Source organism: Triticum dicoccoides, chromosome 6B (genome assembly GCF_002162155.2).
Source record: "Triticum dicoccoides isolate Atlit2015 ecotype Zavitan chromosome 6B, WEW_v2.0, whole genome shotgun sequence".
Classification (NCBI taxonomy): domain Eukaryota; kingdom Viridiplantae; phylum Streptophyta; class Magnoliopsida; order Poales; family Poaceae; genus Triticum; species Triticum dicoccoides.
The window spans coordinates 273,783,676-273,796,463 of NC_041391.1; the positions used below are offsets into that span (position 1 = coordinate 273,783,676).

The following is a 12,788-nucleotide window of genomic DNA, read 5'->3' on the forward strand; positions in this document are numbered from 1 at the left end:
GGCATAACTCACAGTCCTCACCACGCCGGAGGCACACCACTAGCTGCACTGCCACCTGCCCGGGGCCACCGAGAGCAGAAGGAAAACCACTGAGAGGATTGTCGAAGAAACAAGCTGCAAAGACCCAAGGGCGAAGCTTGGGAAGCCTCTGCTTGGACTCGCAGCTGATGAGCGCGCTCCTACCTCGGCACCACTCACCCGGAGAACCAAACAAACCCAAGGCGGCGCCTCCAAGGAGAGAACGACGTGCAGGACGCCGCCACCGCCCAACCCGAGACGAGTTTTGGGCTTTCACCCGAGATTTGGGACGGGGATGGATACGGGAGACCTCAGCGGTGTCTCGAAGGAGAAAAGGCGATGCACGCACGCACCCTCACCGCCGTGGTCGGAGATCCGACCAAGGGTTTCCCCCGGACTCGAGATATGCCACCAGCACCCCGCCAGCACCGGAACTGGCAGCGAACGCTGCAGATCGGACACAGTCGGAGGGGAAGAGTGAGCAGAGGAGGAGGATCAGCTCGACCTTCAGATCTGGAGCGGAAAGGCCGCGCCACAACCACCACCCGCTGGATCCGCACCGCCCGAGCAGCCGTCCAAACAGCCCCTTGCTCCCATAGCCATTAGAATGGGCAACATGCATCGTGGAGTTGCGGTTCCGACGGGATGGATGGGGATAACCTATTTCGCGCGTGGTGCGACACAATTTGACAACCTCCTCCTGCATGAGATTTTGGGCCGAGCCATGTGCCGGCTAGGGCGCCCTGTTTTTTCTGTTTATCTTTTTGAAAAAGAATCAGGATTCCGACAAATATTCTATATTTCATATAATGTCCTAAAATTTTAAGAAAAGGTCGCAGATTTTGAGAATGTTTATAAATTTGAAAAAAAATCCGGTATTTCAGGAACATTTCATAAATCTGATAAATGTTTTGAATTTCAAAAAGCAAAATCACGGATTTGAAAAATGCTCATAAACCTAAAACATGTTTAGAAATTTCAAAAAATGTTCTCCTGTCCGAAAAATATTCATGAATTTTAAAAAAGTTTGCTGATACAAAAAATGCTCGTTGATATAAAAAAACATTCATGAAAATTTCAAAGAATGCTTGTCGATTCAAAAATGTTCAGAATTGTTTAAAATGTTCGTAAATTAAAAAGGTGTTCAAATAATTCTCCCAAATTTAAAAAATGTTCATTCGGTTCAAAAAGGTTCACATATTCAATAAATTGTTTCCAGTTTTTCTGAAAACAATTTAGAGAATATTGATGGATTTTGAAAATTATTCCCCAATTTTAAATATAGTTGGATTTTTAAAAATTGAATAAAAAGGTAATAAAGGAAATGGAAAAAATGCGGAAAAAAAATCCTAAAAGGACAAACACATAAAAGGAAAAAAACGTTCAGGGAAGATTCTAAAACCTGTCTATAACAGGTCTGAGAAAGGCACGTGCAACCCGAATATGGGCCGCCCCATATCTACGCGAGCTCATGTTGGGGGGAGGGTGTGCATTTGTGCGTCCAATTAGTGATTTCGGCGTTTGGAGAGCAACTAGTTGAGGAGTGCTTCTTCGAGAGCCTCCTCAACGATCACATGGGGTTGCTTAAGAGCGCGCCCAGGCGCCACCATGTGTCGTGCTCTGAACGCTTTCTTCGAATTTTTTTTTTCCACACGCGTTTTCGGCTTTTTAGGTGTTTTTTTTTTGACTTTTTGGTTTTCATCGGTCTTTCTTAGTTCCTCAACAAAGAAAAATTGCTCGAAAAAACATGCTTTTCCCATGAGAGGTATGGTTTTGCTTCCGCAAGAGGCATCGTTTTGCTTCTGAAATGAAAAAAACACATTTTTTGTTAGATGCATGCTTTTGCTTCTACGAGAGCTCTCGAAAACGAAAAAAAACATTTTCTGTTTTTGTTTTCTTTCGTTATAGGTGCGATTTTGCTTCCGCAAGAGACACAACCGTGTCTTTAAAAACGAAAAAAACAAGTTTTTTGTTCTTCTGTCAGAGGCATGGTTTTGCTTCCGCGACAGGCACGGCCATGCCTCTCGAAAAGAAAAAAACACGTTTTTTTTCTACCGTGAGAGTTATGATTTTGCTTTCGTGAGATGCACGATTTTGCTACCGCGAGAGGCACAACCGTGCCTCTTGGAAACGAAGAAAAACGTTTTTCCCTTTTTTTTTCATGAGAGGTACGGTTTTGCTTTCATGATAGGCATGGTTTTGCTTCCGCGAGAGGCATGGCCGTGCCTCTCGGAAACGGTTTCCGGAAAGGGAAAAAAGTGCTCTCGGTTCGGTTTTTTATTCGATTTTTTTCGTAAAAAAAATTCGTCGAAACCTATCAATGTGGGATTTAGTTTTGAAAATCTTGACGTGAGGAATACAACAGTAAAAACGGTTTTAAGATTTGAACGCACGGTTTAAAAGATAAAACGTTTCCCAAGAAGTGCTACGCTCTAACCATAAGGCCATCCACCCACTCGTGTAAGGTATCTTTGCTTTTTTTCTTTTATTTCATTATTCACTTCGATTTATTCTTTTTCTTGTTATTTTCTTTTTTTTCTCGTCTTCTTTTGTTTTCCTTAATGCACCCTTTTTTAAAAATTCGTAAAACCTTTTTCTTTAAATTGATGAACTTTGTTTTCAATTTCGCTGAACTTTTTTCAAAATCGATGAACTTTAAATTGATGTCCTCAATATGGTTTCTGGCCACCAGGTATTGATGATTTATGGAATTAGGAATGTCCGAATGGGATGGACATAAACAGGGAGTAAATTGCTTAATGCCACCACATTTGTGGCTAGACTACTTCAAAACCACCGCTTTTGCCAAAAATCACGAAAAACCACCGACTCCGCGGCAAGTGAGTAACAAATCGCACTAATTCGAAACTGAGACGCGTCTACCAGTGGAACTGACGAGTTCGCCCCACATGTCAGGCTGATTTGGCGTGCATAGCTGGATAATATGCTGAGGTGGCAAAGGGCCCACATGTCAGCCTCACACCTCCGTTTTCCTCCTCACATCTGCTCGGGGGCGCTCCTCGACGACTGGCGGCGGCGGACGCAGCCGTACCCAGTTGTCGCCGCACTGCGGACTCCAGATCCGACCAAAATCAGTCTCCCGCCTCCAGATCCGCCCTCCGCCGTTGTTTCCCCTCCAAAACGGGCTCCAACCACCGCCGTAGGGCCCCGGCATCACCGCCGTCGATTAGACTCGAACCCCACCGCCGTAGGGACCCTGCATCGCCGTCGTTATCGATTCACTAGTGGCCAGCCACGACAGGAGCATCTGGCGGCGAGGAGTCGCTCCGCCCGAGCCGCTCGCCAGGGTCAAGCGGCTGGCCACGGCCGCGTCCGCCGCCGCTTGGCCTTGAACCCACCGGTGCAGGGCCCCTGCATCGCCACCGCCGCTGATTCACCAACTTCTCACGGTTGGGCATGGCCGCGTTCACCGCTGCCGACTGACCTCGACCCCCTGCGTGCTGGGTGCACGCGCACGGCAGCTCGGCCTTGTCGGAGCGGGCCGGGGCGCGGGCTCACGCCGGCTCGGCCTCGCCGGAGCATGCAGGGGGTGGGCGCGCGGCGAGGAGCAGGCAGGGGGAGGGAGCGCACGCGACGAGGAGCAGGCAGTGGGCGGGCATGCGGCAGCTCGGCCTCGCCGGAGCAGGCAGTGGGCGGGCGCACATGGGCTAGGCCTCGCTAGAGCAGGCAGGGAGCGGGCGCATAGGGGCTAGGCCTCGTCGGAGTTGACTGGGGTGCAGGCAGGGGGCGGGCATGTGGCACGAAGGACATGAGAAAGAGAGGAGATAAGAGTTGTGGCAGACAAGTGGGACCCATGTCCACCTCAGCAGGTCAAACATTGACTAGAACTAGTCTTTGCCACATCAGCCTAGACATGCAGGTCCCACCTGTCAGTTTTGCTATTAATGTGGCTTAGTTTCGAATCGGCGGAATTTGTCACTCACTTGCCACAGAAGTGGTGGTTTTTCGTGATTTTTACCAAAAGCGGTAGTTTTGCAGTGTTAGAGTTTGTATAGGATACATGTTGTAATCTCAACTAAACCCCTCTCTCTCTCTATTCTCTCCCGTAGCATATCCAAACTACAGAACCTAAAGGATCGGTAGATCCTGAACTTGTACTCCAAGCTTGGCCTTGCGCCCTGGTTAATAAAACTCCACGCGGCTCCCTTACGAGGGAGTAGAAAACGCTTCCTGACATGGTATACAGAGCCAGCCTCTTCCCATCTAGCTAGCCAGAAAAGCCTTTTTCTCGATCGCCACCACCATCGATCGCTACCTCCATCACCAGATCACAATCAATACATCACCATGTCCTCCTCGGCCACCATCGTCATCAACCTTGGTGCCCCACCAGCGGAAAAACTCACCAGAACCAACTACATCCTATGGAGGACTCAGGTCATGCCGGGACTGCGAGGAGCGCAAGTCACCGGCCTCCTGGATGGATCCGACGTTGCGCCACCGAAGACGGTGCAGCAGCAGCAGACGGACAAGACCATGGCAGAGGTGCCAAACCCTCTGTATGCGCAATGGATCTCGAAGGACCAGCAGGTCCTGAGCCATCTCCTGAATTCTCTGTCAAAAGAGATTCTCGCCCAAGTCACGAGTAAGGAGACAACTTTCGATCTTTGGACTGCTATCACTACTATCTTTGCCTCGCAGTCTCAATCCCGCATCACAAACCTACGGATCGCCATCACCAACACCAAGAAGGGCTCCATGTCGAGCACCTCCTACATCGCCAAGATGAAGAACTTGGCGGATGAACTTGCCGCAGCGGGTCGCCCTGTCTCTGATCCTGAGATGGTCGACTACGTGCTCGCTGGTCTCGACAGGGACGATGATGCTGTTGTGGCTGCCATCGGCGTAGTCAAGTCGACGATCTCAGTTGACGATCTCTTCGCCCAGATCGCGGCGTTCGATCAGTGGGTGGAGATGCTGGACGACGGCGCTGATGCTGGCTTCAACTCCTCGGCAAACATGGCGTACAGAGGACGTGGGCGCGGCTACAACAGGGGGCGCGGGCGCGGCTACAGCAGAGGCCATGGCCGAGGCAGGCGCTCCTCCCCAAATCCATCTGGCGGCAACGGCGGCGGCGGCAGCGGTCGCGGTCGCCCACAGCAGCAACGACAACAGTAGGTCCGTGACTATCCAGAGTGTCAGATTTGTCACAAGCATCATGCAAGGGGTGCCCGTGACTGCTGGCACAGATTTGATGAAGATGAACACGAGGACAAGGGGGCAAACATGGTCACCGACTCCTACGGCGTCGACACAAACTGGTATGCGGACACCGGCGCCATGCATCACATCACCGGAGAGCTGGACAAGCTGACCATCCAGGACAAGTACCATGGACATGATCAAGTGCACACTGCAAGTGGTTCTGGTATGCAAGTTTATCATATTGGTCATTCAATTGTTAGAACCCCTAACAAAAATCTACATCTAAACAAAATCCTTCATGTTCCTGAAACTTCAAAAAGTCTTCTGTCTGTTCATCGATTTACTCGTGATAATCATGTCCTCATTGAATTTTATCCTTATTTTTTCCTTGTCAAGGACTTGGCCACGAGGAGAATACTTCTTAGGGGCAAATGTGTGGGAGGACTCTACCCACTCATATCTTCTTCATCATCGTCATCAAATAAACAAGCCTTTTTAGCGATCAAGCCTTCATCATCAAAGTGGCATAGCAGATTAGGTCATCCTTCGTCAATTATAGTTAAACGTGTGCTTAGTGAAAATAAACTTCCTTACTCCCATGAAGTTAGTATTGAGTCAGTTTGTGATCTGTGTCAACAAGCTAAAAGTCATCAGCTACCATATCCTGTGTCTACTAGCATCTCCACTGCACCCCTACAACTTGTATTTTCAGATGTATGGGGACCAGCTCCCACTTCAGTTGGTAGATACTCATATTATGTAAGCTTTATCAATGATTTTAGCAAGTTCACTTGGATATATCTTCTTAAGAAAAGGTCTGAAGTGTTTCAAGTTTTCTCCAATTTTAAAAACCTTGTTGAGAGAAGATTGAACACTAAGATTATTGCTATGCAAACTGATTGGGGGGGGGGGTGAATACAGGAAGTTGAATTCCTTCTTTCAGTAACTTTGTATTTCTCACCATGTTGCGTGCCCACATGCACACCAACAGAATGGCTCTGCAGAGAGAAAACATCGTCATGTTGTTGAAGTAGGTCTTGCCCTACTTGCAAATGCATCTATGCCACTAAAGTTTTGGGATGAAGCATTCCTCACTGCCACGTATCTCATTAACTTACTGCCTATCAAAGTCATCAATTTTGAGACCCCTGTCACACGTCTCTATGCCACCACTCCAGATTATAAATCTCTTCGAGTGTTTGGTTGTGCATGTTGGCCCAACCTACGACCATACAATACACGCAAACTTGCGTTTCGTTCAAAAAAATGTGTCTTTCTGGGGTACAATCCTCTCCACAAAGGAGTTAAGTGTTTAGATGTCACTTCTGGCAGGGTCTATATATCACGAGATGTTGTATTTGACGAGTCTGTCTTCCCATTTGAGTCTCTTCATCCAAACGCCGGAGCTCGTCTCAAACAAGAAATCCTTCTTCTTCCTCCTAATCTACGGTCCTTTGATCAAGGGGGCGACAATTGTACTGACCATTATGATTGTTCAACCAGTTCTGGTGTTGCATTTGGTCATGCGCAGGTACATGGTGAAGTTGCAGAAGAAAACGGAGCTGAAAATGATCAAAATCCGGTGCAAAACGAAGGCATATTGCATGTGGAGGAAGAAGACGAAGCCGACGCTGAATACGAGGACGATACGCTGCAACCTGCGACGCCAGTACGGCAGGATCCCTTGGGATCGGCACGAGGATCCACCCCGGATCACGCGCGCGCCGCAGGCCAGCAGCGAACTGCCACGTCGCCAGGCAGCGCGCCAGCCCCGCGCGACCCCACGCACAGGCGGGCGACAGCGACCGTACCAGTTCAGCGCGGCCCCACGCACAGGCGGGCGACAGCGACTGCGCCAGCCTCCCCGGTCGGCTCGCGCGTGCGCATGCAGCCACATGCAGGATCTCCTGTGGCTAGCGACTCTGCGGCGGTTGATTCCAGCAGCACAAGTGCAGACACACAGCAGGCCACTGACTTTGGGATCAGATCTCCTGTGCAAAGTAGTGGATCTGGTGCATTCTCAGGATCCTCTGCGACAGAGACTTCTATGTCCTTTCCTGTGCAGCAACCAGCCCAAACTCAACCAGGATAACATCACGTGTTACAACTCGTCTACAAAAAGGTATAAAGAATCCAAAGGTTCGAACTGATGGTACAATACGGTATGGCATGATGTGTGTTGCAGGAGAACCAACAAAAGTAGAAGATGCACTTGAAGACTTGAAATGGAAGCAGGCAATGGATGAAGAATATTCAGCACTTATGAGGAACAAGACATGGCATCTTGTACCTGCACAAAGAGGTAAAAATATCATTGACTGTAAATGGGTGTACAGAATTAAAAAGAAGGCAGATGGCTCCATTGACAGGTACAAGGCACGGTTAGTTGCAAAAGGTTTCAAACAACGGTATGGATTAGATTATAAGGATACATTTAGTCATGTTGTCAAGGCTGCAACTATTAGGCTTGTACTGTCTATTGCTGTGTCCAGGGGATGGAGCTTGAGGCAGCTAGACGTTCAGAATGCGTTTTTGCATGGTGTTCTGGAAGAGAAGGTTTATATGAAACAACCACCTGGGTATGCAGATAAGAAAACACCCCATTATGTGTGCAGGCTTGACAAGGCACTTTATGGCTTAAAACAGGCTCCAAGAGTGTGGTACTCAAGGTTAAGCTCTCAGTTGAGGTGTCTTGGTTTTGTCGCATCCAAAGCTGACATATCCCTCTTTATTTATAACAAGGCAAACACTGTCATATTTGTGTTGATATATGTTGATGATATTATAGTTGCAAGTTCTTCACAAGATGCCACTAATGCCCTCTTGCATGATTTGAAATCAAAGTTTGCCTTGAAGGATCTTGGTGATTTGCACTTCTTCTTAGGCATTGAAGTTAAGAAGATTTCAGATGGTATAACTTTGAACCAGAAAAAGTATGCTACTGAGCTCCTAGCTCGTATGAGGATGAAGGATTGTAAGCCTTCACCCACTCCATTGTCTCCTTCAGAAAAACTTTCAGCTTTTGAGGGTGAGCCACTCAATGAAGAAGAAAGCACAAGGTATAGGAGTGTTGTAGGAGCCTTGCAATATCTGACACTTACAAGATCAGATATATCATTTGCAGTAAACAAGGTTTGTCAGTATTTGCATGCACCTACTTCTGTACACCGGACAGCTGTTAAAAGGATTGTCAGGTATATCAAACACACTGTGAGTCTTGGGTTACAATTCAGACGTTCCAGCTCCACACTTGTGAGTGCTTTCTCTGATGCTGATTGGGCAGGATGTAGTGATGATAGGAGATCAACTAGAGGATTTGCTATATTCTTTGGTTCTAATCTTATTTCCTGAAGTGCTAGAAAACAAGCTACGGTGTCAAGGTCAAGTACTGAGGCTGAGTACAAGTCATTAGCTAATGCAACTGCTGAGATCATCTTGGTTGAGTCATTGCTAAATGAGTTAGGTGTTAAACAACACCATGTCTCGTGCCTTTGGTGTGATAACTTGGGAGCCACCTATCTCTCTGCTAATCCAGTCTTTCATGCTCAAACTAAGCATATCGAAATTGACTTTCACTTTGTAAGAGAAAGAGTTGCAGAGAAGAAGCTGGATATCAGATTCATTTCATCAAAAGATCAAGTGGCAGACGGGTTCACTAAAGCATTGCCTGCCCGGCCATTTGAAGAGTTCAAGAGGAATATCAATCTAGGATAGTTGAGATTAAGGGAGGGTGTTAGAGTTTGTATAGGATACATGTTGTAATCTCAACTAAACCCCTCTCTCTCTATTCTCTCCCGTAGCGTATCCAAACTACCGAACCTAAAGGATCGATAGATCCTCAACTTGTACTCCAAGCTTGGCCTTGCGCCCTGGTTAATAAAACTCCACGCGGCTCCCTTACGAGGGAGTAGAAAACGCTTCCTGACATGCAGTACCCTAGTCATAAATGTTGTGGCTTTCAGCAATTTACTCCATAAACAGGGAAAGCACATGAATTTATTCGAACTAGTGCGACCTGAGTGCTCACAGACCATGTGTCTCAGACTAGCCACAGGCATGCACAAATTAATGAAATAATGGATAAATAGGAAAAAATGGCTCAACCCGGAGTGCGACCTGAGCGTACGCACCACGCCGGAAATGGCAAATGTTGGATCCTGGGAGCTTGGGAGGTTGTATGGTCGTCTGGACTATGGAGGTACGTAGTAGAGCATGATCGTGAACGACGATGAGAGCCAGCAGCCAGCAAACATCGTAGATCATTCATTCGACCACTGCTCGGACAATGCGAGCAGCTCTTCCAAGTAGTCTGCTCCCAGGTCCTCCAGCTCCAGCACGCTCGACGCAGCAGCAGCACCAGCACCAGCACCAGGTTGCTTTTTCTTCATGTTGTCCTCCTGGCCCTTGCCCTTGGGAGTGCGCTTCCGCATGCAGTGGCGCCTCTTGAGCGCCAGCACAGGCGAGTCGTCCTCCCCCGCGGTGGCGGCTTCGCCGAGCTTCAGCACGCGCAGCGACTCCCGGACTCGCTCCACCGGGAAATTGAGCACGGCCGCGGGTCCGCGGGACGTGTAGGCCGCCTGGTCGTAGGTCAGCGCGGCGGCCTCCGGGGTGTCGAAGGTGCCCAGCCACACGCGCTCGCCGCTGCGCGTGGAGTCCCGGATCTCCGCCGCGTACTTGCCCCAAGGCCGCCTCCTTACGCCGATCAACTGAGGAGGCTCTGCCTTGGCCTTCTTTGCCTCCTGCTGCTCCGCCCAGGATGGTGCAGCAGTTGAGATGGAGGTGGCCTCCATGAGGGCGCTGAACTGGTCCATGTCCATGCCCATAGCACTTGTAGTGCCATTGTCCTGAAAGCTGCCGCCGTCGAAATTAAGGTACTGCGGGTGTTGCTGCTGCGCGTACGGGACAATGTCGTCGTAGGCGGCGTACGACGGAGCCGCAGAGGAGGACGAGTTGGTGATGTCGTACTGGTAGTAGGAGGACTGGGGCTGGGTAGGAGACTGCTGGTATTGGTAGCCATAGGAGGAGGGCTCGGAAGTGGCATAGCTCATGCCGTAGTAGCATGAGTTGCCATCATTTGTATAGGACCCATTGTTGTCGTAGTAGCCGTACCCGTTGTGGTTAGGTTCCATCACTTGATACTCCTGGCTAGGCTAATCTCTCGTGCTTAATTAGACAACTAAGCACTTAAGGTAGTACACTACTAGCTAGAAAGCAACTAACGTAACCAAGCCCTTATATAGAGCGATCGACTTGCCGCGAATAAGAAATATATTTTGAGTTTGACTTAACATAAGATAAAGTGGTCAAATTAAGTAGGGGAGGGGGTGCTCACCTCCACCATCTACAGGATTAACTCTAGATCTACAGGATTAACTCTATCTCCATCCATCCGTTTAAAAAAATATCTACTATCTTACCTTTCTTTTGCATCCCAATCAAAAAAAGAGGGTGCTCCCGAGGCAGAAATAAGACTCGCCAACAGAGCTCTCGAAATTGGGTATTAACTGAGACAAACAACGAATAAACTATTTTTAAAGGGAAAGAAGAGGTAGATTGTCCCTTTGTTTCATCTTTATTTTCTGCAGGGTAGGGAGAAACCTTGCGCCTTCGTTTTGTGAAGGCAAGTGACTTCGCAAATGGAGCTCCAAAGTCCGAGCTGTTGAGGTGGGGCCCTTGCGGTGATGATGACACGAGCCGGGTGGTAGGCTTTGGCGCTGGCTCGGTGCAAGCCCAACGCTTTTCTCATGCAATGCTCGTCGACAGAGTCAGAGCTGCCTGGTTGCCGGTGTGTGTGGCTAACTATTTGGCATTGGCTGGCGCAGTGCTCGACGCTTGTTTGCGATGAGGGCTTCTTCGGTGGTCGTCCATGGTGAAGTCGGAGTCGCCCTCGCGGAGGCGTGATGACGATGACGCCGGGCAGCAACCTCGACGACGCTTTTCTCCTCGGCGGCGTGTGTGTTCTTGTGCGGGTTGCCAGGTCGCTCTGTGTGCCTTGTTTTCGCGGGCCTGTTGTGACGGTTTTCGCCTGGTTTTCATTAATTAATTGGGCAATTTTTTTGACATTTTTTAGTGAATCGAGTCCTAAAGAACCGTGTTTAAAAAAATTGCCCTGCTAATGAATAAAAAATGGTTGGATACGCTCCTCTACAATATCTAGAGTATATGCGTATTCTTGTATCCAGGCTTGGATTCTCTCCATGTCTCTCTAACTGGTTCTTTTCCATGGCGTCACCAGCGAAGCAGTGTAAAGCACACGGTACGGAAGAGTCGACTGCTCACTTGCGCCGGGAGATTCGGCGGTTGCTGCAGTAGCAGGTACATGTTGGACAGATGTGCAGGTTATGTGTTCCCCAACATTGGCCAGACACAGCAACAATATGATCATAGTATAGGTCAGCGACGCTTCCCGGAAGCAGTCAAGGGCCGGAGACACACCATGCAAGCACATGAAGCGGCTGTGGCTGCTAAAGTGCAGATCGATCACCAAGATAAATCGTTACTGTATACGGCACATACATACATTTCAGTATGTCTGAGGATACATCTGTACATGTGTGGAGTATCTTCACGAGATCTTCTGTGAAAAGTCCAAACCACGCCGCCGCCTCCTCACGTGCCCCGCTTCCGACGTCCAACCTCACCCCTACGGGACGTACCTACACAAACTTACACATCACATTATATTCCGGTCAATCTGTAAAACCTGTATAATGGCATCTCCAATGCTTACCCGTAAACCTCCCGCAACCGTTCGGATTGCCTTATCCGGACCGCGGAAGCCATCTAACATAGTTCCGTATCGGTCCGTGGCGCGGTTCGGACATGTTTTCTCCCGTAAACGGAAGACAAATGTGGAAGGGTTTTGCGGGACTCCAGATACGCGAAACGTCGCTCTCTACCCCCTGGCCCACCAAAAGAAAGACGGAGCCCGCGCTTTTGTAGCATCCCGTACTATCTCCGCGCCCAAATCCCTCACTCTCTTCTTCCATTCCGCGGCGCTCTCCGCCCAATTCCCACTCTTTTCTCCCACCCTCTCCTTCCTTCCGCCGTCGACGCATGGAACCGTCGGAGAACCTGTCGAAGATGGAGCCGGTGGAGGTGCTGGAGGATACGAGCATCACGCTCGCTCGGAAGATCAGCGACGCGGCAAACTCGCGATGCCAAAGCGAACGCCGCCAAGGAGGAGAAGCTCAAGAAGCCACTACTAAGGAAAAGCCTAGCAGTAGTGCGGGCCCTCACGCTACTGCTATGGCGCTACATCTAACTTTTAGCAATAGCGCGTGTGCTCCCGTGCTACTGCTATGCATAGGTAGCAGTAGCGAGTGTTATGTAAACCCGCTGCTGCTAATAGCTACAACGTCGCAACTTAAAGCTCGCTACTGCTACACACATACCCCGCGCTACTGCTATTATTTTCTGGGGAAAAAAATCTGCTGCATATTTCCTTTGTATTTTTACAGGTTTCATACAATAGTCTCTATCATATTATACACATACAAATCTAATCATATCATACACATACAAATAGTCTCATCAAATCATGTCATCATCATAATCATCATCCAACACAAATGATGTCTCTCGTCGTCATCTCGAAATAGGGA

The 12,788-nt window shown here is 48.9% G+C and overlaps 1 protein-coding gene across 1 annotated transcript; it reads right to left on the minus strand.

Moving 5' to 3' along the window:
- Positions 1–9,443: 9,443 nt before the first annotated feature.
- LOC119322496 (ethylene-response factor C3-like) lies at positions 9,444–10,313 on the minus strand. The gene has a single exon (XM_037595982.1). It carries the CDS (start codon positions 10,311–10,313, stop codon positions 9,444–9,446), a length of 870 nt encoding a protein of 289 aa, XP_037451879.1.
- Positions 10,314–12,788: the final 2,475 nt, after the last annotated feature.

What these genes read in the sequence shown, in the direction of transcription:
- LOC119322496 (XM_037595982.1), bottom strand. Translation starts at nt 10,313, where the DNA reads ATGGAACCTAACCACAACGGGTACGGCTACTACGACAACAATGGGTCC.